At 46.8% G+C, this 25,560-nt stretch overlaps 1 protein-coding gene across 8 annotated transcripts in view; it reads right to left on the bottom strand.

Annotated features, from left to right (window-relative positions):
* The window catches only part of LOC149357153 (papilin-like), a 179,077-nt gene that overhangs the window by 7,092 nt on the left and 146,425 nt on the right, over window positions 1-25,560 (bottom strand). For all 8 annotated transcript variants that reach the window (XM_089584449.1, XM_089584453.1, XM_089584451.1 and 5 more), the window contains one exon: window positions 20,040-20,228. In XM_089584449.1, the coding sequence (XP_089440575.1) occupies window positions 20,040-20,228 (189 nt within the window). The remainder of the gene's footprint in view (window positions 1-20,039; window positions 20,229-25,560) is intronic.

Below are 25,560 nucleotides of genomic sequence, written 5' to 3'. Positions count from 1 at the left end.
GTACACGGGCCTCGAATTTCTCCTCCAAAGAAATCCAACCGCCGCGGCCGGGATCGAACCCGCGTCTTTCCGGTCAGCAGCCAAGCACCATAACCACTGAGCCACCGCGGCGGCCTGCTAATACATTTCGAAGCAATGAATAATCGAGTGGACGGGGAGCTTAAGCGGGCTAAGAATCCATATTAACGAAAACCTATTTGCAAATATTAATATACAACGTCCTGGTAATGTATACAAAATTATAAATAATGTCCAAGGACATGATTCATAACGCTCTGTTCCGAAAACAACCGTGAAAGGCTGTGAACTGAAGTATCGCGTATTAGCTGAACACTTCAACCAATACTACTTTGCAAATCCAGCAGCACCGATCAGCAGTACTGCGCTAAGCGCAGTTGGTCAAGTTATAACAATATTTTGAACCACATTTTTTTTTCATTGAAGTGAAAATGAAATACAGAGCACTGTCAGGCTCCTAAAAAACAGTAGGTCATTAGATGCTGACGGTATACCAATTAAATTCGTTAAATATGTTTTAAAGTTGCTAGTTTTTCCTTCCTCATTATTTCGATCTGGTACTTGAGTCAGGCATATTTCAACAAGTATGGAAATTTCCTGGGTGTATGTTACTTCTAAAGTTGGACATCAAAATCTTGCTTATAATTACAGATCATTTACAGCACTCCGAGTATTTTGCATGACAGCAGAAAAGTTAAACTTTCCTCGTATTACAATATGTTATGAGAACACAAAATTCAGGGGCACTTTGACTGTCTAAAGTGCTTAGAGGCGAAAGCGTTTTCCGCACCACTTTGCATATGTGACACTGGTGACGTCATCACTCACTCACCACTGGCTGACGTAACACATACTTGGTTGGTTTATTCGTTTATTGGGGTTCGACGTCAATCAATCAATCAATCATTTTTTATTCAAGACAATAATACAAAACTATTGTCTTGGGGGACGTGACAAAAGGCGGAAAAGTGCCTGACGAGGTCACGCCACCCTGTGGCAAGCAGCGGTTTGACACTCATGCAGAGTTTACAACAGAGGTTACATGCAGAGAAATGTCTTAGATGAAACTGTATCCCCCAACCCCCGTATTATATTTTTTTTTACAGTGCAAGAATATGTACAGGAACGGAGTACAAGAATAAGTGCAGCAACTTCTACTAGCAATACATGTTAACAAAACACTTCCAAACATAAAATACATGTAAACGATCGAACTTGAAGCACATGGAACATAAAATTGAAAACAAGAACAAAAACATGAAAACATAACACACTAGTCTTCCTTTAAGAATAATCCCTTCAGTGTTTTCTTAAACCTGCTTAATGAAAGATTTTCGGTTAATAGGTCATGAATGACGGGATAGTTGTTTAATAAATCTGCTATCTGACAGCTTAATCTTTTATGTCCATAGTTTGTTCGAGCTCGGGGCTTGACAATGATGCTCTTTCTTAAATCGTACACACTTCTTTTTTCCTGGTCCCTCATAGCAACTCCGGCTATGAGGGACGCCGTAGTGAAGGGCTCCGGAAATTTCGACCACCTGGGATTCTTTAACGTGCACTGACATCGCACAGCACACGGGCTTCTAGAATTTCACCTTCATCGAAATTCAGCCGCCGCGGCCGGGATCGAACCCGCGTCATTCGGGTCAGCAGCCGAGCGCCGTAAACACTGAGCCACCGCGGCGGGGCTGATGTCGAAGTAATGACAAATTACTAATTAGTGACTAATTACTGATTAATGAATAATACTAATTAACTGCTAATTAATGACGCTTAACCTTTGCCATTAGGAGTGGAACGCGACAGCGTGTTGTAGCGCTGCCAGGAAATCCACTGAACGCCACCACCCGTTCGGCGCGATGCCTTGGCCTTTGAACGCGACGCTTTTTGAGGAAAGGAAATTGGGTCTAATTCTCTGTCATCTCGGTGGACACCCGAACAGCACCGTAAAGGAAGGGAAGAACGCCACCACCCCTTCGGCGCGATGCCTTACCCTTTGAACGCAACGCTTTTGAGGAAAGGAAATGGCGCAGTAATTCTCTGTCATCTCGGTGGACACCTGAACCGCACCGTACAGGAAGGGAGGAAGTGGGAGTGACAGAAGAAAGAGAAAGAGGGGCCGTAATGAAGAAACTTTAAATTGTATTTGAGGAAAGGAAATTATGCCATAACTGTCTCGCATATCTCGGTGGACACCCGTCAAAACACGGACAAATCTGTCGACACGGACGCAGACACAGCTGCCGACCCGGACAGAGACACGGCTGCCGACCCGGACGGAGACACGGCTGCCGACCCGGACGGAGACACGGCTGCCGACACGGACGGAGACACGGCTGCCGACCCGGACGGAGACACGGCTGCCGACCCGGACGGAGAAACGGCTGCCGACCCGGACGGAGACAAGGCTGCCGACACGGACGGAGACAAGGCTGCCGACACGGACGGAGACACGGCTGCCGACCCGGACGGAGACGCGGCTGCCGACCCGGACGGAGACACGGCTGTCGACACGGACGGAGACACGGCTGCCGACCCGGACGGAGACACGGCTGCCGACACGGACGGAGACACGGCTGCCGACACGGACGGAGACACGGCTGCCGACCCGGACGGAGAAACGGCTGCCGACCCGGACGGAGAAACGGCTGCCGGCACGGACGGAGACACGGCTGCCGACCCGGGCGGAGACAAGGCTGCCGACCCGGACGGAGAAACGGCTGCCGACCCGGGCGGAGACAAGGCTGCCGACACGGACGGAGACACGGCTGCCGACCCGGATGGAGAAACGGCTGCCGACCCGGATGGAGAAACGGCTGCCGACCCGGATGGAGACAAGGCTGCCGACCCGGACGGAGACAAGGCTGCCGACACGGACGGAGACACGGCTGCCGACCCGGACGGAGACACGGCTGCCGACCCGCACGAAGACAAAGCTGCCGACACGGACGGAGACACGGCTGCCGACCCGGACGGAGACACGGCTGCCGACCCGGACGGAGACAAGGCTGCCGACACGGATTGCTAACGACAGCATGAGGCATTAAAGGCTTTCACCTTAAAAGTATTTTAACAGACTTCCAGTATGGTGTTAGGAAGGTCGTTCAACTGAGGATGCCAGGCTAGAACTGTAGGAGTAACTTCTATAAAATACTGTCAATGGTCGATTCACCGCTGGAATTTTTGCCGGTTCCAGTAAAGCGCTCGACTGCCTTGATCAAAATGTTCTTTCATAAACTCATCACATGTGATTCGCGGGAGTCGTTTAGCTTTGCTTCAATCCTTCCTGCTAAACAGTTACCAGCGTGTACGCAATAATAACTAGGGGTCACCTCCCTTACCAATCACATGTGACGTACCGCAAGGAAACATTTGGCTCCCCCTTTTTTAAACGCATATCACTCATATTATCAATCATGACACCTAGGTTCAATTCCTGATCTATGCGAGTGATAACGCCGTACTAACTCCGGCGAATAATATCAGCCAAATAATATTAAGAACTGGCATCTTCATTTAACTGACAGCATGGACCAGAGCAAATAAAATCAAGAGAAATTCATTCAGTCCAAATCCATTGTCTTTCGTGCCACGAACAAAGCCGTGCCTTTGCAGCACGCACTCAGTTTCGAAGGCCAGCATACAGTTGTAATTTATTAATGTAAAATTCCTGGTGCGCACTTTTGTTCCCACCTTAAATTAGACGCTTATATGGACCATATTTCTGAAAAGCTTTTTGACTACCCGCCGCGGTGGCTCAGTGGTTATGCTGCTCGGCTGCTGACCCGAAAGACAGGGGATCGATCCTGGCCGCGGCGGTCGCATTTCGTTCGAGGCGAAATGATAAAGGCCCGTGTAGTGTGCGATGTCATTGCGCATTAAAAAAAAAACAGGTGGCCGAAAATATCCGAAGCGCTCTACTACGGCGTCCCTCATAGTCTGAGTCGCTCTAGTGCCTTAAATCCCTAAAAACAACAAAACTATCTCTGCGGTCGCTACTGTATTTTCACGGGTACGCAAATTGTTTCTGATAAGCGCTGAACAGCAAATATGCTCTCCTCCTTGCCAACGTTATCTACTGTTCTATAGTATAGGCAGCATGAGCTAAAACATGTCTGGATAAACTTCTCGTACTGCTAAGAAAAATTATTCATGTTATCGTAAACTTTCAACCACCATCGCATATTCATACGACAATAACATTGCTTATTATGGTCTGTGTGAATATTATCTGCTAATTTTGTTTGTTGTAACTTTTGTAATTTTCTTCCATGGGTATTGGTAATTTCTTGGTGCAACTTCCATACCTTGACTGTCACACTTCTGCCGTCAACGCTTGGCCTATACCACCGTTTAAAACTAATTACAAACTATAGTCTTTGAGTCCTCATCTTTTGTTTTGTCTTAGCGATATAAAATCACGGCTGGTTTTAGTCCAAATAAGCTAAGAACTTGCTGTGTGCAAATGTAATCTTTGTACTTCTCTACGCAGCTGCTGCTATTATTCAAGTCTTCACATACTCTTCCCATGTTAATTACTTGTTCTCTGAATTTCATTATTGATAAACTTGTTGGGTCCTTCTTTCTGTCGCTACTGATGTACTCCGTGCTTAAGGTCTTGGTCTCTACTTCAGTATTATTCACGCATTCTGGTTTTACTGCACTAGCAATAGAGTTGTCACACCAAAACTACGCCGATGTCCGAGATAAAATTAAAGGCCTTCATCAGAAGGCCTTCGGCCTTAAGAAAAAGGCCGGTCCCCGGCAGACACTTCAAGGTAGTTTATGGTTTATGGCGATTTAACGTCCCAAAGCGGCTCAGGTTATGAGGGACGCCGTAGTGAAGGGCTCCGGAAATTTCAACCACCCGGGGTCCTTTAACGTGCGCTGGCATCGCACACGGGGCTCTGAAATTCGCCTTCGAAATTCGACAACCATGGCCGGAAGCGAACCCGCGTCTTTCGGGTCAGCATCAAGCGTTATAACCACTGAGCCACCGCAGCGGCCCGAAACGTCAAGGAAAGTAGTTTCTTCGCTACGTCTGTTTTCTTTCTAGTGTATATGCATGTGCATGTGCATGTGCATGTGCATGTGCGCGCGTGCGCGCGTGCGTGCTTGCGTGCGTGCGTGCGTGCGTGCGCGTGCGCGTGCGCGTGCGTGTGTGTGTGTGTGGGTGTGTGTGTGTGTGTGTGTGTGTGTGTGTGTGTGTGTGTGTGTGTGTGTGTGTGTGTGTGTGTGTGTGTGTGTGTGTGTGTGTGTGTGTGTGTGTGTGTGTGTGTGTGTGTGTGTGTGTGTGTGTTTTGTGAGAGAGAGAAATGTCTGGAGAGGTGGCGTGTTGAGAACGAAACATTCAATATGTATTACTCAGGGGCACGTAATATTCTAGTCACCCCACAACATACTCAACATAAGACTAAATACAACATATCAACAGGTAAAGCAAAACAACGATGTTTAGCTGTACATCTGGACTTCAAAAAAAGAAGGAAACAAAGCACGGCATCAATAGGACTGCAGATTTTAATAATTATTATTCAAGGCGCCGACTAGTTCTTCGAATTTAATAACGTCATACTCTGTAGAGATCTCAGATGAAAAACTGTTCCATTCTTTGATCCTGCGCGATATGAATGACTGCAAAAGGGATGTGCGGTATGTAGTGCGTTTTGATTTCTACGAACGATCAATCCGTAGAAAAATGGCGGCGGATTTATGAAGAAGTCTTCATAAAGCAATACGTAATGATAAAGTTTGCGAAAAAGACGTGGAGAATTACGGCAAGAAGTAAGTTACGGTGAAAAACGTAACCTTGGTGTGACCAGAATAATTTGTCGAAATGAAGCGATTCCCATCGCTTCGCAGATTCAGTGTTACTTTGACGTAAGTTTGGTCAGCATTCCAAACAAGAGGTGCGTATTCCAGTTACGGACGGAGTAAAGGGTTTATTACAAGTGTGCGTAAATTCGCCGGATCATGCTAAAAGTTGAGTTTACGAAGACCTAAGCCGCAATTCGCAGATTCAAGAGTGATTTGAATGTGGTGATGCCAAGATGCATCTCTCATTGCAAATTCAGTCAAAGTACTTGCAGATACTTGCAAGTTGAATTGCTTCGTTTTTAACCTTGTAGGTAGTCTGTAACTAGGTGATATAATCGGCAAAAGACCTGGCACAGTTTTAAATAGATTTAAAGTGGTATCAAAGAATAGTGCCTTGCACCCCGAGCTTTCAGACCAGGTTGTAAGGCTAGGCTGTCTGTGTTGCATTAAATATTTTGGTGAAACATACAATCATCATCGAATAGTCGAATATCGGACGGAACACTGGCAGGTCAATAATTCATGTAAACTGGAAATGCCAACAGGAAAACACACTGCTTGAGGGTCACCAGATGTCACCGAGTTAAAAGAAGAGTTCTGATTATTAACCAAGGCAAGTGTACAGTGTACAGGCAAAAGAAAATATACTATCCAATCAAGTGCACCTAAATGAAAATTAAGACGTTTGTTTTTTGTTAACCCGATAATGTGGGGTACGGCCTAATCCTTTAGAAAGGCCGACAAATAAGTAGCAACCAGAATCCCAGCGTCCATAGATGACTTGAAAATCGACGTGATTTCACTAACGCGTCGGGGCATGGATTGGTGGCTCGATAGGACATTAAGAAAGAGTTAGCTGATAACACTCGGCTTAAACCGGGTGCTATGTTTGTAATTATTCCGCTATTAACCCTAATAAGCGCATGAGTTTGATAGTAGAAGAAAAAGCATCCTGCTTAAATAATTACTACTTCCAGAAGGCAGCTTTCAGTGTTATATTTATATAAGAACAAGAGAAAGCATTTTCACGAGTGGAAACAGGTTCCACCGTGCCGTTCAGGAGCCCTGCGCCGTCTGATTCAGGAATTACTTAACCAGCATCAGTTGCTAAACCGATCGAGAAAAATAGTATCTCCGAGTAACAAATATGATACCAACGATCCTGGAAGGAATCAACCTGTATTTGTCCTAAGTATAATACTATTGCGTGATCAGTAACAGAACTTCAGTGTCGTATTTATCTGGAAGAAAATGACATACTAACAAAACCAGGGCGCAGGTTTCAAGAAACAAATCTTCACCCGCTGTGTTTTTTTATGCACACCAGCCATACAAACATCGCTGCGGAGTAAATTTTATACAGCGTTGAGCTCTGATCACAAGAATACTTTCTGTTATGCTAAAAATGCTTGTACATTTTGACTTCCGAAAATCTATGCTAAAACATTTTTCCCGTTATCTTTCAAACTGCATGCGAAACGTTTTCTTTCAAAGTGAATGCTGCACGTTTACATTCATGATTTCTCTTCGTCCTGTCAAGAGGTTAAATCAAATAAACGGCAAGGTTGACTCCTCAACCCTTTTTCATTATCGTTAAACATCAGTGACTTCCTATAAGTATGAACATCACCTAAAACTCTTCATCCGCTGACGTAACTTTTTTAGGTATATCGATTACAAAAATGGAAACTATTTTTAAAGCAACACCGAGGATAAATTGAAGTTGGCTTCTATCGATTGACTTCAGCGCTGTAATGAAAAAGAGGCCGCTTTCACTGAAAACAGAGCTGTTTACCGATGCAAGAAAATGAAACAAAGATATTTTCCCAACCCACCGTTCTCCCAAATTAACTGCACTGACACGAATGCTTTTTTTCTTTCTCGTTGCGGTTCCCCCTAGTCTAGGCCGCATCGCCATGCGCTTCGCCAGGTGATTACAGAGTGCTGTTCATTATTTAGGTCACGAGATTGGTGGAGCGCCGGCAAAACAGCATTCCACTTTTAAATCCAATTTCCTCAGGAATAAATGAGCCTTGTGCTTACGAACAAACAACAATGATCTATTGAAATCACGCAATCGATATTTATTTAGAACAAAAAGATGGATCGCATTGTACTAATTGTCTCCATGATTCTTGGATACGGCGAATGTATGATTTTTTTCGGTGGCAATTAACTCATGCAAATAGATGGAAAACAAAGATCACGCTTTTTTTACCAAAAATAAGTTCCATGATCATTATCAATCGAAAATTTAAGTATATGGCACCATGTTCCAGAAAATATAATTGAAAAAATATTCTGGTGTTGTAATTTAAAAGCAACTGAATTTTAAACCGCACATTACATGCGTATTGTCCAATCTTCCTTGAGCCTTTCATGTGAAGCCTTTGTCGAAGCTTTGCGACGCCTTCATCGCCATCGTTCCAAATGTCTTGAAACTGAAAGGAACTCTCGTTCTAGCCCTTATTTCCACGAATAAACCACTACAGGGCTTAAAACCGAAACCCTTTGGTTCTTTACTTTTGAAAAATGTTGCAAAGTCGCAAATTCGATCATATTTTGAAAAACTAGCCTTAAAATTATTTTACATTTTGGTAATTCTTCCTACCTAATTTCCAGCTGCTAGTCGCGAGTCATGGCATGTCATCTTGAAAACGTCCCGTCGAGGCCAGAATAGCATGGACCACGCTTCAGCGTTCAAACTCTTCTGTCGCGTTGCGCAGCAGTAGTCGAAGTGTTCGATGCCTTTATATGCTGGGGTCAAAGAAAATTTTACTTGCTTGTGAAACAACCATCCATTAATTTTCGCTATATAATGCGTCAGAAAACTTTGATCGCCGAAGCGTGGTTCATATTCTTCTGTCTGCGACTGTACTTATAGATAGTATCATTCGCCTACAAAACAGGGCTGTACGTATGATTTTATCACACCGAAATTCTCTGAAAAGTTTGTATTCCCACAACTGCTGTTTCTTCCATTCCCTCTCGCGTCAGAAATGAAAGCGTTTCTAGTTACAAGGAATATAGTTCTTAACCTTAATCCACTTTCACTTGGATTATTAAATGCTACTAATATCAGCTTCAAACTGTTAGCCACAAGTATTATTATCAACCTTGAATACAGGAGTGTGGTGCTGGCATTTGGAACGCAATAACTACTGAAATTAAACTGCCCAATAGCTTACGAGTATTTCTGCAAAAAAAATTTATTCAGGAAACTTGTATAATTACCTTACCCGTTCATAATTTAGTACTTCTCCGGCATGCGCTTTTTCTTCTGTTACATACATATCAACAGGGATCTGTGAAGTAAACAAAATGCGGGGGCGCTGGTGTCACCTATTGAGCCGACGGCGGTAAAAGCTCGGCTTACGCCCCATATTAGGAAAAAATGTAAAAGAAAAGTTTTCGAAGTAGTTCTCCGATATCACAGTGAATCACTGAGGTTGTCCTTTCGTGAAGAAAAGCTGAATAATTCCTAGAACTGGCGTATGAAACGTTTTTACAAAGGCGAAGTACTTTCAAAGCACCGTTTACGTGCGCGTGACGGCCACCCCCCGCTGGGCGTACAGTGCGGCAGCGCCATCCATAGAAACATATTGCAGCAAAACTTTCCGAAATGTTTTTGTCGTTTGTGAAAATTCAGAAATTGTCAAATATTTCTCAAAATGCGTCAGCACAAGCTTCGACTACAGGCCTAACAATTACTTGCAAGTATTGTATACCTGGCGAAATATGCGATGCATGACTTAGTGCACCAGCCCATTCCCCGCCAGCCAGATCAATATCGCTCTTGAGGACAGTATTTAAAAAGCAGGTGAAGTAAACTAGAAAATGGCATGTTCTTTGTTTAATGGTACATGTCTCCCAGCGAACCGCGAGAAGCTTCCGCATCATTCGACCGTACTTTCCCATCCTGTTTGTCGCTGACTTGAATCTGTACGCGATGAAACGCAACCAATTCGTCACTGACATTGGTTCTGGCGACCTTGTTCTACAAACGGCCTATACGCAACCGAAATATTGGCGCAACACCTCCATCTACCATGTCTTCAGGCACCGTTGGATGTCAAGACCATGGAGTGAAATAGGCTTCAGAGCTGACTCTGCTGACACAAGCACGCGGCTAGTGATTCGTCGAGATGGGACATGGCAAAGTGACCTAATCCGAGGCCCTGGTAGAAATCTCTCGCCTCCCCAATCTGCGTCTGTCGCTCGCCACTGCATTTGGATTCGCAGCAATAGAGACATTTAGAATACCGCGTACCGCGTTACCGTTACCGGAGTACACAGGACACGACCGAGCACAGGCGACTTTTACCGGAGGCGAAAATCGTACTGGGACGATATTTTAGCGTGATACCAAAGTGGCCGATGGCTTCCGCCTTTATTCGAGTAGAAATTCGCAGTTCCTACCCACTTACTCGCTTCAATGGTCATGAATCATCATGTTCCAGATAAACTGTGACCTATCCTCGGATAGAAGCTGCGACATGTCCGTGTAATGTAATACACGCTGCTTGAAGAAGCTGCCGATGCCGAGCGTAGAGGGCGGCTTATCAAGCGAGTGACCCCACGATTCGAGCCTCAGCGAAGACTTGCGGGCTGACTTGGTCAAGTGACATACAACTAGGACAGCATCTCATCTACTCACTACAATTCCGTGTTTAGTCATCGCAATATGCACTAATTTTAAAGTTTACAGAACGAGTAAATGCGCTCCAACCATCGGCGTTGGCATGGCCGGACGACAGTGTTCGTGCGCCAAAGTATGATTTCTTGAGTGAACAAGAGTGCTTTAAATAAGGCCTAGAAGAAAATGTGGTGTGGGAGGTATATAACTGCCAAATAAATGGCATTGAAGGGGCCAGTTTTCGGTGGCATACAGTAATGGTGAAAAGATATAGCCTGCCATTACTTCGATAAACTAAAGTACAAGTCTGGCCTGATATTTTCGTCGAGGAAATGAAAAAAAAAACAGACGTTTGAGTCTTGGGATAAAGCCTCCGTCTCCCGCTAAAATGTCTGCTATTTGACACCCGCGATCGCATATTTTTCTATGCTGCTCTTCCTTTCTTCTTTTTTTTTGTTCTACGTTGCTATTCGTTTTACAAAGCTAAAAAACAAAGTCCACCCATTCTCTCTCTCTCTTTTTACCGCCAGCGTAATCGCAGCGGAACAGCGGCGGCACTCATGTTGCTGCTAGCACTCCTGGTACTGCATTCCAAGCGGTTTTTCGTCCTTTCAGGAGCAACTCTGACAGTTAGTCCCCGAAAGCGATCTTTTGTCAGCGAAAAGACTAACTGTGGGATGAGGCAACCCTGTGCACGTTTCAAGGACTAAATGTTTAGCCCTCGCTAGATAAGAGGCGAACGGGGGGACGAAAGTCAAAGTTTTTAGTAATCGCTGCATTGCTATGCTCCGCTATAAGTCACCAACATTGATGACATTTTTGCTGCTTATAAAATTGCAGCCTTTTGTAATCGAATTCCACGTAAAGTACGCAAAAAGCGATAAAATATTGGCATTAAGTTGCTCATGATTAAGAGCACCGTCGCTATCCGCGCGTAGGCCAACACACCTGCTTCAAGAAAGGCTTAGTGTGTGCCGATATGGGGTCAATATTACGCACCGAACTACCACCCCGCGGTTGCAGCGCCTTCGCTCGCTAACCGCGGAGGGTTTCATGCTCGTGCTCATTCACATACTATTTATTACACTTGCGAATAATACCCAGAGTGGGCCAGCTAGCCACAAAACAATGACGAGGCATTCCTCTTAAGTAGAAGGCTACGCAAGAAGGGCTGCCGACTTACCGGCTGGGGCAGAGGCGCGACTTCGGAGGTATCGGTGGCGAACGTTTGCGTGCGCCTAGAACGGCGGCCGCGACTTCCCGCGCGCCCTGTTCTTGGGGCAGATCTATCCACGGGCATTTCTCAGGGGTGACGGAGAGAGCGCGTATTAGCTGCGCTCGCTTCGCTGCCCGGAACCAGAATGCCGGCGGCAAAGTGCGACGGGTCTTCCGCGCGCCTGCCCCGGTCGGCTACGAGCTCGTGCGGCCGCAACCACTCGCGATGCTGGCCGAATCCCGAAGAGGCTCTCAGTCACTGGCTCCGTGGAGTTCCGCGTAGATGTCTTTGTGGCGCTCCCGTCACGGCTACCGCTTCCTCCACGAGGAGCTTCTCCTCGCCCAGCCGGTGCTGTCCCAAAGCATGATAGTAATGCTAGTCGGCCGCCTCGAGACAGAGTGGGGAACAGGTTTTAAGGCGAAAGCCTTTAATGCCTCATGCTGTCGTTAGCAATCCGTGTCGGCAGCCGTGTATGCGTCCGTGTCGGTAGCCGTGTCGACAGGTGTGTCCGCTTTGACGGGTGTCCACCGAGATATGTGAGACAGTTACTGCGTAATTTCCTTTCCTCAAATACAATTTCCAGTTTCTTCGTTACGGCCCCTCTTTCTTCTTTCACTGCCACTTCCTCCCTTCCTGTGCGGTGCGGTTAAGGTGTCCACCGACATGACAGAGAATTACAGCGCCAGTTCCTTTCCTCAAAAACCGTTGCGGCGCAAAGGGCAAGGCATCGCGCCGAACGGATGGTGGCGTTCCGTGGACTCCCTGGCGGCGCTTAAAGGCGAAGCTTAGACGCCATTAATTAGCAGTCATTTAGTACTGAGTGATTAATCAGTAATTAATTAGTCATTAATTAGTAATTTCTCATTACTTCGTCATCAGTTATGTGTGACGTCATCCAGTGGTGACGTCACCAGTGTCACATAGGCAAAGTGGTGCAGAAAACGCTTTCGCCTCTACGCAATTTAGACAGTCAAAGTGCCCCCCGAATTTTTTACTTTAGGTTTTTCCTCAAGTGGCATCCGAGCGATCGGCAGCTTAGAATGCGGCGGTATGTATACGACGCTTTTCCAAGCGTGTAGTTTCACTTCATTACCCTAATTACATGGTTCCATACTATCTGGCACCGAAGTGATGCTCTCAAGTAGCAAACGACCGGTCTTCGTCGCGGCGGCATGCACTCGACGCTGCCCAGCGAAATATCGCCTTGCTCGGCGGAAAGACTTCATACACCCACGGCGGCGGCTGCAACGGTCCCGACGAAAGAGATTGACCCGATACGGTGCCTGTACATGGATCTTAGCTGAGAGGCATCAAGTGAAAGTTGCCATGATTACAACAGAGCCGACTAGGAAACACTGTGTGTCAATACACGTAAGGCTCCATCACATTTTTTTTGCGCAAAGACCACCGTTATGAGCGGGTCGCCTGTATTTCAAGGGATTTGAACTTGCTCACGGAACCGTACGACAACAAAAGAGCCACATATTGTACGGATAATAGCAATATGTTCGAGAAACCGCGCCTAGCATACACTGACCTCTTCCATGCTGCATATATGACCCACGTATTCAGACGCTTCAGCCGGTTGTAGCGGTGGTCCAGTAAGTAGCGCGCCCGGCTTTCAACCGACTAGAGGGTGGCTCGATTCCCACAGCGGCCGCGAAATTTTTCCTTCTTTCAACTGTTATACCCGTTCGATGAACGCTTTCACTCTTACGCTGCTGGCTTCCGAAGAGAAGTTACGTCCTAAACGTGTATTCGTAGCAGAATAACTCTTAACCTCCCTAGAGTGCGTCTGGAGAAGTAGCAATGGTTGTGGCAACGCAGTTCGCCCGGAAAGGAAAGGACAAAAAATCGCTTGTAGTGTACTGTAGGGAAATACGGTTTGCTATAATTCTTGTCGGGCGCGTTTCTAGGGTGCGCGCCGGCGCATCCGCAGTTGGTCACCCCGTACTTCAGTAACAGTAACAGGGTATGCTAGTGGTCTCTGAAGTTCGCAGGTGGCACGAGAACCAAATTATGTCTGCAACGAGGACGATAGAAGACAAAGCGGAGAACGGAGCAACGGCGAGCAGAGGGTAAACCAGCAGGCATTACCAAGCGTGTGTCGAACTTTTATTTTTCATTTTTATCAGGGCTGCCAAAATATGTCTGTCTTGTTATGCGGTAAAGAGAGAATTAAGAGTGCCATTCATTTTTCCGATCGTAAAGTAGGCATCACTGCGCTCCCATGTGAGTAAATTATCGCAGCGGCACCAGTTAATGCTGCCGTTAGCCGCACTGGTATAGTGAGTGCTTCGTTAGTTTTTTTTGTTCTTGTTGTTCTCACGACGTCCAGCCAGAAAGGGAACGCGAATCGGTCGTAAAATGGGCGGCTCTGACTTCGTCGAGTGCCCCTACATTCCACACTGCGGCAACGGCAACCGGGACGAACACATCCGACACTGTTTTCGTTTTACAGGGAAAATTCAAGTAATACTCTTGTTTGGGCGAGTTGGTTCATCTTTGAACGGGTACGTACTTGCGCGAAGAAGACGGAACACAACAAAGGAATACACACGACATGTACAGAGCGCAACTTCCAACTAGTTTATTGTCGTAGAAGGCAGATACATTTGTACCCGCGCTGGGCAATCACAAGATTAACAGGCAAATACACGCACTGTTCATGTCAGTATATCGCCGCCAAGTGTGCCACTAGATAGCAATGCGTGTAAAATTGATATAGAACCCTTCACTACCATAGTCATATAAAAGAAAAGAAAACGGCAAAGACAAAAGAAATGATGAAGCATGAGGTGAACGATGAACACACCTTTAAAACATCTCTTAGCAAAAGCAATGTCAAAGTAAATAAAAACAAAAAGTGGTCAATGCGTAAAATTTATTCATCGTAGCAAAAGCCGTGTCAATAAAGCGAGAAACAAAACAACTAAAAGCTTAAAGGCCAGTAACAAGTTAAAAACGGCGGAGAAAGGCTGATTTAAAGAAACAGGAATCGATGGCTAGGCCAACAGAAAACTACCACGAAAACCAAGGTAAGGCAAACAAGAAAAGGAAATCCCACGTGTCCATCTAAGAATGTTATCTCTTTGTCTAGCAGTGCTGCAGAAGCAGTGCTAATGCATTTGTCACTAGTGTTAGTAATATGAAAGGCTTCTATTATTTCACGCCTAAGTTTAGTTTTTGCATGTGCCGGGATAGAGGTACTGCTGAGCAAAGGCTTGCCTTTATGAGTCGCCACATGCTCTGGCAGGCGGCGTCTTTCATTGTTTTTGTACTGTCCTCCTATGTTCCCGCATTCTGTCGTTGACGCACTTTCCCGTTTGTCCAATGTATGCACGACCACAAGTGAAAGGAGTGCTGCACACAACATTGGTTGCGCAACCAGCGTACCTTTCTTCATGCTTTTTTTCACATGACTCCCGCTTGCTGGACAGGACAGTGCAAATACTAGACAGAAATATCCACAACATTTCCCACAACTTAAAGAAGATAGGCCAGAGACATGACCTGAAGGTCCTTTTCTCCGCTCCCAATCGGCTGTCTGGTATTTGCACTGTCCTGTCCAGCAAGCGGGAGTCATGTGAAAAAAAGCATGAAATAAGGGTATGCCGGTTGCGCCACCAACGTTTTGTACAGCATTCCTTCAACTTGTGGTCGTGTATGCATTGGACAAACGGGAAAGTGCGCCAACGACAAACAGCGGGAACATGAGAGGACAGTACAAAACAATAAAAGACGGCGTCTGCCAGAAGAGCATGTTGCGACTCATAAATGCAAGCCTTTGTTCAGCAGTACCTCGATCCTGGCACGTGCAAAAACTAAACTTAGGAGAGAAATAACAGGCGTTTTTCATATTACTAACACAAATGCATTAGCACTGCTTCTGTTGTACTGCTGGACAAAGAGATAACATTCTTAGATGGACAAGTGTGATTTCCTTTTCCTGTTTGCCTTACCTTGGTTTTCGTGGTAGTTTTCTGTTGGCCTAGCCTTCGATTCGTGTTTCTTCAATCAGCCTTTCTCCACCGTTTTTACCTTGTTACTGGCCTTTAGGTTTTTAGTTGTTATATTTCTTGCTTTATTGACACGCCTTTTGCTACGACGAGTAAATTTTACGCATTGACCGCTTTTTATTTTTAATTACTTGGACGCTGCTTTTGCTAAGAGATGTTTTAAAGCTGTGTTCATCGTTCACCTCATGCTTCATCATTCATTTTGTCTTTGTAATTTTTTTATTTTATATGATTATGGTATTGAAGGGTTCTGTATCAAATTCACACGTATTGCTATCTGGTGGCCCACTTTACGGCGGTATGCTGACATGAACAGTGCGCGTATTTGCCTGTTAATCTTGCGATAGCCCAGCGCGGGTATAAGTGTATTGGCCTATTACGAAAATAAACTAGTTGGATGCTGCGCGCTGTACACATAGTGTGCGTTCCTTTGCTGTGTTCCGTCTACTTCGCGCAAATACGTACCTGTTCAAGGGAAAATTTACCGCAAAACACACCCTGCTGGTTTTCTGACAGGACGACATTGGCACTGTGCCAGACTCGGTGCACCTTGCTGTGGAGGTTAGAAGTTGTGGGCAGACAAAAGACATTCACAAAGGTGAAGCAAAGGCGACAGCTCCTCTTCGGTGAGCTTCACTGCATGTCTTGAGTTTCTAGGCTCGATTGTACAAAAAAAAACGTTCATTGGTACATGCACTGCCTGAGAAACCGCGTGTATTCAGTGATAACCTCCCTATACAGGGTGTTTCACCTAAGACTTTCTGCAATTTTTAAAAATAAGCTATTTGAATTAGATGCGCGCTTTTTCTGGCATAGCATAGTGAGTGGTGTAGTACATCATAATTCAACTAAGTGCTAACTAGCAGGCTTGTTAACCAATATTTAATAGTTAACTTTTAAACTATTACCGTTGGGCTCCTTAATTATTGAGAGGCATGCAGCCCACCGTAAGTAATGTCCATATCCGTTTTTAGAATTTCGAGAACGCGATCATCCTCGGCGCTGTGGCCCAACAAATTTCGCCTACATCGCGTCAAAATGCATGCGGTTTGAGAAGCTTGGAGGCAAAGCAACCTCTCCAGTGAACCTAACTCGTCGAAATAGGCAAAATTTGTTGGGCCACAGCGCCGAGGATAATCGTGTTCTCGAAATTCTAAAAACGGATATGGACATTACTTACGGTGGGCTACATGCTTCTCAATAATTAAGGAGCCCAACGGTAATATTTTAAAAGTTAACTATTAAATATTGGTTAACAAGCCTGCTAGTTAGCACGTCTTAGCTGCATTATGATGCACTACACCACTGACAATGCTATGCCAGAAAAAGCGCGCATCTAATTCAAATAGCTTATTTTTAAAAATTGCAGAAAGTCTTAGGTGAAACACCCTGTATATAGCGTGGAAGTGCTGTTTGAGAACCTAGCGGGTATTAAATGGGATGTCATTGGGCTTTGTGAGGTTAGGAGGACAGATGGTATATATGCTATCGTGGTTCAGTGAGCAGATAAGAGCTAGCTGTGGGATTCGTGATCAGTAAGGATATAGCTGGTAAAATAGAAAACGATAGAACATTAACAAGGGGGTGGAATTATCGCAATTGAGCTTAATAAGACGTTCGTACAAATTGAAGGCAGTACAGGCCTACGCGCCTTCGTCCACTCATAATGACAAGATGGTCGAAAGCTCCTACGAAGGCATAAAATCGCCAGTGATGAAAGCAAAAACACAGTATACAGTACTATGGGCGACTTCAATGCCAAAGTTGGCAAGAAGCAGGCAGGACACTAGGAAATGGGTGGTACGTTCTAGAAATAGCAGGGGGGGCGTAATTAGTAGATTTAACAGAACAAAATGATATAAGAATCTTGAATCCTGCAAACGGGGCTATGGAATAGCGAGAATAGAGAAAATGAAAATTAAAAGATTTGATATTGTGCGCGCATCGTGCAGAGTGTGGAGGTGCTTGGCAAGGTGAAATTAGTGACCATAGGATCGAAAGGTCTCGAATTAGTCTAGACTTGAAGAGAAAACAGAGGAAACTAGTAAGGAAGAGGTCCATGAACAAAACAGCGATGAGAGGGAAGTAAAGAAATTTGGGATGTCGCTGCAGAACAAATATTATGCTTTAACAAGGACGAAGCAATGAATGATAATCTATGACATATCGTTACAGAGCGCACAATGGAATTAAGGAGTGCGGCAGCTAGACAGGATACCGGTAAGCTGTCTCAGAAGGCGAAATACATGTATCTGATTTAGAAACGCCAAAGCATGAAAGCGTCTAACCCCCTAGAATATAACTGGCAGAGCTGTTCAAGTTAATCAGTAAGTGCAAAATAAACGACATAATGAATTATACTACGGAGAGAATAAAGCATGTTCTAAAGTACGGAGGTAGCCTAAAAGCTATCAAGAAGAAACTAGGCATAAGCAAAATGCAGGTGTACGCGCCAAGAGGCAAGGGGGCTATGTTATTGCCAAAATCGATACGATAGTTAAGGTACAGGTGTAAATTTCCGGAAATTTTGAATGCTAAAAAAAAGGAGTTTTTTCCTAGAATTATTGCAACATTGAGAAGATAGTCAAAGCAACAATCTGCAGATAATTGAAACCCAGGTGCGGCAGAAGTTTAACACCGAAAAAACTTTTTAGTATATTCTTGTTCACATATGCGCATTGCTTACTGGTGCTTTGGCTTCGCAAAGACCGCTACTCGTTGGCGTCTGGTGTCAATGGTGGATACTTTCGTCTGCAGTCGCGGCCATGGTGAGGCAAAGGCGCAAGAAAAGCAACCCTGAAAAGGGGCGAGAAATGGTCACCAGAACGAGTTCTGATCAATCTCGAAATGACGGCGTTTTCAAGGATCCCGCACGGTTACAAGGTTACAGTCTCTCCAGAAGTGAGTCCCGGATAGTTCAGATGCTGCAGTATGCTGTCCAAGGATGACTCCACAAATAAAGATGTTGACAGATAAGCCTGTCAGCATACTTATAAGGAAATTGCATTTTAAGTTCCACCAAAGTGCCAGAATGTGCCTGATGAGGCGCTGCCATAAAAGATATACACCTGTTTGGCAGCTTTGTAGCAGACAGCCAACACTGGCCTGAAGCGATCGAGCTTCGAAGGCTCAAATTTGTGCCGCCATTAATTTCACAAGCTAATTGGCAAGCTCTCAGCGGTTCAATATGAGAGGGTAATGAGGCGAACAAAAGAGAAAATTGTAAAAAGTATAATGAACTCTCACGCGATGTCTGCATTATTAGCAACGCAGAAAGCATTCTGATGTAACCGCACTTTGTTTCTCCGTGATCACCATGCTTTACAGTTTCTTTACACCTCGCTGTGCAGGTTCTGAAGAAATTTCTTAAGAAATTTGGAGGACATCAATGGTGGCCCAAATCGGCCAAGGTCAAATTTTCGGAGTAATTCAGGAGGATAATCTCGGAGGCAGCAGCGCAGAGCAATTTGACATCCTGCCAGTAACTAAAGAGAAAGTAGAGAAAGCCTTGCAAATAATGCAAAATGGCTGAGGCATCTGCACATCTGTTGAAGGACGGTAGAGAAAAGGTACTAGAAAAATTGGCCACCGTGTATACGCAATGTCACAAGACCTCGACAGCAACCGTAGTCTTGGAAAAACTTACATTTTTTTAATTCATAAGAAAGGGGACGTCCAGAATTTGAAAACTTGTCGCCCAGGAGCGAGTACGTAGTGAAGCTTGGCGGCCACTGCCACGTTGTGTACGCCCATTATTAAAAATCAGTACGAAAGACAGAATGGCGCGCGTGATTGTTGGAAGATCGAGTTCAGCAAGTAAATGCATCAGCGGGTAATGAGTGAAACCCTGGGGCCGCGCACTATAAGCGGTGCATTTTACGTTGTCCATTTCACGTCCATTAGGTCTTCTGTCAGTGGTCACAGAGATAGACGCGCGGCTTGCAAGTGTCTGGGGCAAGCGACCTGTCCATTGGGCAGTTGACGACCGGACGTCACCATTGCCAGTGGTCAGGTACGCTGACAATATGTCGCGTATGTGAAGGCCCGGCTTAGATTAAAAACATTCATGAGAGTAAAAGCATCGAAGCAATCATCGAATGCGAATCCGACACTGTTTTCTCATAACAGTGGCATTAGATGTCTCGTCGCCCTGTTATTCTGTGTGTCTGTGTGCGTGTGATTATAGTATTTCGCTGAAGCCTCCGCCCTCACTTGTGAGACGCAATATTCGGTTTTCCTAATGCTCTCTGAATCATTTCTTTTTTAGATTGAGGACAGGAGCGCATGGGGAAAAAGATCTCGCTATACGGCTAGCTGACGTCTGTCTTACCAAAGCAGGTCATGTTGCATCCGTCTATGGTACGGAAGTTGTTGTCGTTTCCGCCACATCCTTGGTAATAGAAACGCTCGCACTGCTCCTTCTGCACGTCGTAGTAGAAGCGGACCTCCGGCGACGTGGCCCCTGGGCCGTTGCTGTCGGCGTCGCACCGGCCTTCGTCCAGCGGCTGGTGACACATTTCTAAAATAGGGCATCGACATGGGTAGGCAAGAAAATGCGGTTTAGTTCCTCGCGTTGTTTTACACAAAAGATGTCAACTGCGCGTTTGGCACACAAAGCGGCAATATGTATGTGTAGCACTTGATGCGAGAACGCTACCCCACTTCAAGCGGGACCTGCATGGAGCGGTTGTCTAGAAAATTTGTCAGCCTCAGCCCGTGGTATGACGCTGGCACGCCCTGCGCTGAAAATTTGATGCGAGGACCCCTGGACGCGCGGTGAGCACCGCCGCTGCGCCATGCTGCTCTTCGACAGACTTGCCAAGGCGATAGTAGGTCCCCGGTTTCCCAACCTTCTCGCTACGATAACGATGTCGCACTGGTTTCACGGGGCTAAGCGACGGAAAACGAAAACGCAAAACAGTGCCAGAAGGCGGCCACTATCCAAACCTTCCGGATGGTGAATGCATTTTTCTCAAAGCATTCTTGCATTGCTGAAAGGTGTTGCGGCCAGCGTGCCCTTGAGGTATGCGGAAAAGCCATCCCAATCTGGCAGTCGAAAATAAATCGCCATCGCGCGCCGTGTTTTAAAGCGGCCATATCGGCTTCACGTCCGTATAACGAAGTTAAATATACTTGTTAGGCTTCTTCCGGTCCGCTACAACATTCCTTCTCCAAGAACCGTTTCCTAGGGGCTGAACTCCGCGCTGGCCGCGGCACAAGCAGGCGCGCTTTGGCATGGCTGCTATTCGGTTGTTGTACCCCTGGCTACGCAGTGAGTTCTGGAGGCATGGGCGTCCGGAGGGGGGGGGCAAGGGGGGGGGCGGTTGCACCCCCCTGGAAAATCACTCACTCGAACCGTGAGTGATGGCCGCACACCAGGGGCGGTGGTGCGCTCAGTCAAAAGGGTAAAAGCAGCCCCGCATGGTCACATCTGCGAAATGCCGCGTCCGGGCGTGCGTCGTTCCGCCGTTTTCAAACCACGCCATCGTTAGCTCTACTGAAGGGCGACCTGTTCCAGACATACAGCGGCACCGGCGAGCATGTGTTTCGAGCCGCCTTGAGATGGGTGTCTGTTTCTTTGATCTCTAGAGAGATAGCGACACGGAGGCAGACAGTGCACGGGGCATCTTGTTTTCGCCTATGTCGTTACGCCGGTCACCGATGAATTCTTAAGGAGGGAAGGACAAATCAGCCGTGTCCACCCCCGCTTTGTCGGGCTGCTCAGGGGCAAGCGGGCGATGAGTTGGCGCCGCCGCCGCTCGCTGTCTCCTCCGATCCACGTGTAGCGCAGTTCGGTAGAAGCGCCGCTTTCAGAATCTCCGGCAAAGGGGATTAGCTGCTTTTGTTCACGGCGACGCAGTCTCCCGAGGCGCCCCCACACCAGCGTTCTTTGCGTCTTCTGTGAAAACCAGCGCCTTTGGTCAACGCAGCCCGATGGCGCCTGCCTGGCTCGCCTGTCACCTCTGGCTGGGCCTCAAATCACAACAGCGCCCATGTGCTGTGCATGTCAGTGCATGGTAAAGAGACCCAGGTGGTCGACATTACCCGGAACTCTGTACTACTCCATCCCTCATAGCCTGAGTCGTTTTGGGGCTCTGAACCCCATAAAAACACAAAAACAAATTTTCCGACCGGAGTGGCGAGTGTCCCTTCCCCTCGGAAGTTGCGCGGCGTTCCTTTCACCCCCAAAGTGCGCATTCGGGGATACTGCGGCAAGTAAGCCCTCGCACGTGTGCGCGCCTCTGTGTTTGTGCTTGGGTGTTTTTAGTGGCCGGTTGTCAGCGAAGCTGAGAACAACCAAGACAGCGGACGAGAAAACGACGAGCGGCGAGCAGTGTGTGTGGGGTTGCTCGACTGTGCGGATGCGCAAGCAAGATGGAGCGAGGTGTATGAAGCTGCGAGCGTGCATTTATCTTGTAAATAAGTTTTCGTTGTATATATAGTCATCTTTTGTTTTCAACGTACGCGTTCAACAGTTTTTCCAATCAATGTGTATGATGAGTGTGCACCGAGAGCGTGTAATGAAGCACAGAAGTGAATTTATCACACGTGCAATTACGCAATTCGCCCAGAAAAATCCGAGGCGCCTACAGTTGCTGTTCAAGGAAGACTGACTGAGTGACTGTAGTTGCGTGTTTGCGAACATATTGTGCTGTGTGCTGGTCATCAATCCGGGTGAGTCGAGAACCCGTATGCAGGAAGACTGAGCACTCTTCTCCACGAAGTGATATAGCATCTTTTTGCATTTTTTATTAATTTTAGTTGTTTCTTCGTTGATAAACTCCAATGTTCCTCTCCTAGCCGCGCTTTAATTTGCTGTTTGTAATTTTTCTTTCATGTGTGCATTTTGTTTAATTTTTATTTATATATAAATAAATAAATTTACTCCGCAAATAGCGCCTTTTTGCTACGAACATACCCCCCCCCCCCCCCCCCCCCCCGGGGCACCAACGGGGCCCCCCCCTGCAAAAAATTCTGCGGACGCCCTTGTCTGGAGGCGTATGTTAAGGGTCCCGCAGTGCACATTTGCGGCGCACTAACGTGTTGTTCTAGGTACACACTGCCCTAGGTACACTAGGCATATAGTGCGGCAGTAAGCCGACTGGCGTGCGACAGTTGAAAACGAAGTTGCCTACAGCTATAGGCCTCTTGCATTGCCCAGGGGGCGCTGCGAAAATGGTGCTAAAGAGCGCCCTCTGCCCTCGGCTGGGTAGTACCGGTCTCTGGCGTCTGCTTCGGAAAGCACGTTGGCAGTATGGACCCGCGACTTTCGCTTGTGCTGTGCCATGGCCTACAGCGAATATCGGGCGTCGAAGATTTTTTCAGGGCTGGCACGCTGTGTAAAGGGAAGAAATTATGCAACGCCAAGTACGTGCACTCTGTTCAAGAAATAAGCGGCGAAGTTTCAACGCGGTGTCATTCGCAAGTGGAGAGTCGCGTACGAAGTTGAATTTCAGATAAGGTCTGCACGCTTCGAGATTCAAGCGCACCAACGCGATGAAATACTTGCAATATATGAATTCACAGCAGTTCTAAACAGACATGCATACGAGACTGCTCGAGCGCACGACGGTACACGCCGCGCCAGCAGCGGTCTTTCAGCATGCCACGAAACGGTGGGCCTCCTGCAGTCTTTCTTGACTGCATCTCGCTAAACAAGTAGTCATGCCGGCCTTGTAGTATCCGCCATCTGTTCCTTCAGCAAATGCTAACATGATGCAATGCATATATGAGCTCGCAGCCGAATAACGCTGCAGCGCGAGATCGTGCGCTGCGCGCTTGGTGTCGTTTTCTTGATGTAGCTTTTCATCCTTAAAACGACATCGCTCGAACACGTTTGCTGTTATCAGTGATGCCGCGCTGCCACATACGTGCTGGTTTGAGGTCGACAATGTGCACATTTCACTCTCGACGCTGCGCTGCTCGTAGTGCGTAGCGAATTCGCACCTAATCAATGCGCCCATTTGTGGTCATTTGCACGCACCTGGCCACCTCACCACGTTGCACCAGTAGAATTGTCTCAATTGTCGCAGTGGCCGGGTCTCTAGTCGTGAATCACCAGCCATGCCTGCTGATTTGTCGATTTGCCTTAATAGTGATTATCTGAAGTGAGATGTTGACATGACATATGAATTATATAATTCATATGTCATGTCAACATGCGCTCTTTGCTGTGTTGTGCATTCCCTTGATATTATCTCTTAATTATGCTGTTCGTTTCTCACTTTTTGCTGCTTGCTCTGTTGTGCATTCCCTACTGTTTGGTGATTGTCATGGTACACTTTTTGCTGCTTTGCTGCTTGCTTGGTCCAACTGCCTATGTAGGGATCTACTAGACAAGTTGTGTTGTAGAATGCATAAATTCTCATTCTACGCCTGCATATGCGGCTGCTCGCTACATATACATTTTTTGAGACAGGTAAGCGCCAAAAGAAGACGAACACAAGGAGGATGAGGCCGGCTGTAGACTGCGGGGAAGATTGTAGGTACATATGCGGGATGACTGGCCGAATTGTTTTTCTCGTTACCCACAAAGTGGCGACTGCATATCCTGATGTTCGGCACTGCATCCCACGGTTTGCCGTCCGGACTGCATGTGCAAAAAGAACGAATTTCAGCAACGCGGATAACCAAACAAACATCAAGGCAGGCGAAGCAGCCAGCACAACGCGAAGGTTCGCTTACTCAGTGCGTCGAACTGCAGCTATCCAGCGCATCCGGCGCTCCGCTTCGTGAGACCTTGAAGGAAAACGGTGGAATTTGATATTGGGATTCAGACCTTCTTGCTCGTGGCAGCCCACGACGCAGCAGTAAAGACGGTGACGCTTTTTCGAGACTGAGCGAGGTCTCTCGGGCGGATCGGCGTCGCCGATTCCTTCTGCTGCCTGCATTTCGCCCTAAGGCACACGGAGCGTCGGTTTTCTAAAAACTAAGCCACGGCCAGGCCGCGGCGTGGTTTGTCACAAGTGACGAGCCTTATCGCACTCACAACAGTGCAGAAAAACATGCGAATCGACGCAAAATGCAGGCTAGAAATGTGCGCCGCCACAGCCACGGCTCACTACTGACCCAACCTGGTACTACCCAGCCAACTTCTCCTTGCCGCCACCAGGCGCCGCCACGTTACCTGAAACTCCAGCGCAAGAGGCCTATTACGAAGAAACGGCTATGAAAACAAATAGCGGACCCCTTCGTCTTCGTTACAAGGAGGTTCAACTCCGGTCCGCCCTACACTATGGATTGAATAATTTGAACGCCACAGCTATTCGTCTTGGCGCAGCATAAATGTTACTAAACTGCTCGCGACGTCCTCGTGCTCCGTCAAGAAAATAACAACAGAGAAGGCTGGAACCGCCGCTGTTTTGAATATCCGGCAGCGCAAGGTAAGTAGGCGGTTGATGCTACAGAACAGCTGAAGTTCCGAGTAACTCCGCTAAAACAGAAAGGCTGCTCTGCAGCGCGTAGTGTGGAAGGAGACGACACCCGTACTCCGTTGCGGCCACCGTCCCCGGATGTGCTCGCGCTCGGCCATGCGCGGCTAAGCGGTGACGCAGAGACAATTGTGAGCAGCGAGGGACTGCCCTATGCCTGGGCAGTGTGCGAGATGTATGTCACGCGTAAATAAATGCACTGGTTACAATATCCTGCGTTCACGCTTATGCGCACTGAAATAAATAAAACCAATTAAAAAAAACATCATCGCACAAAATGATTTACCACTCGGACATGAGTAAGCAACCACAGATTACATAACAGCGCACTAAGGTGCATGATAAGCTCTCGCTACCGATTAATACGCCTAACAACTTGGTGATTACATCTCGCTATAACAATCAATGTAACCGCAGATC

Source organism: Amblyomma mixtum, chromosome 3, assembly GCF_055824585.1.
Source record: "Amblyomma mixtum isolate Tamu chromosome 3, ASM5582458v1, whole genome shotgun sequence".
In the NCBI taxonomy this organism is placed as follows: Eukaryota; Metazoa; Arthropoda; class Arachnida; order Ixodida; family Ixodidae; genus Amblyomma; species Amblyomma mixtum.
This window is presented reverse-complemented; position numbering and strand designations above follow the sequence as displayed.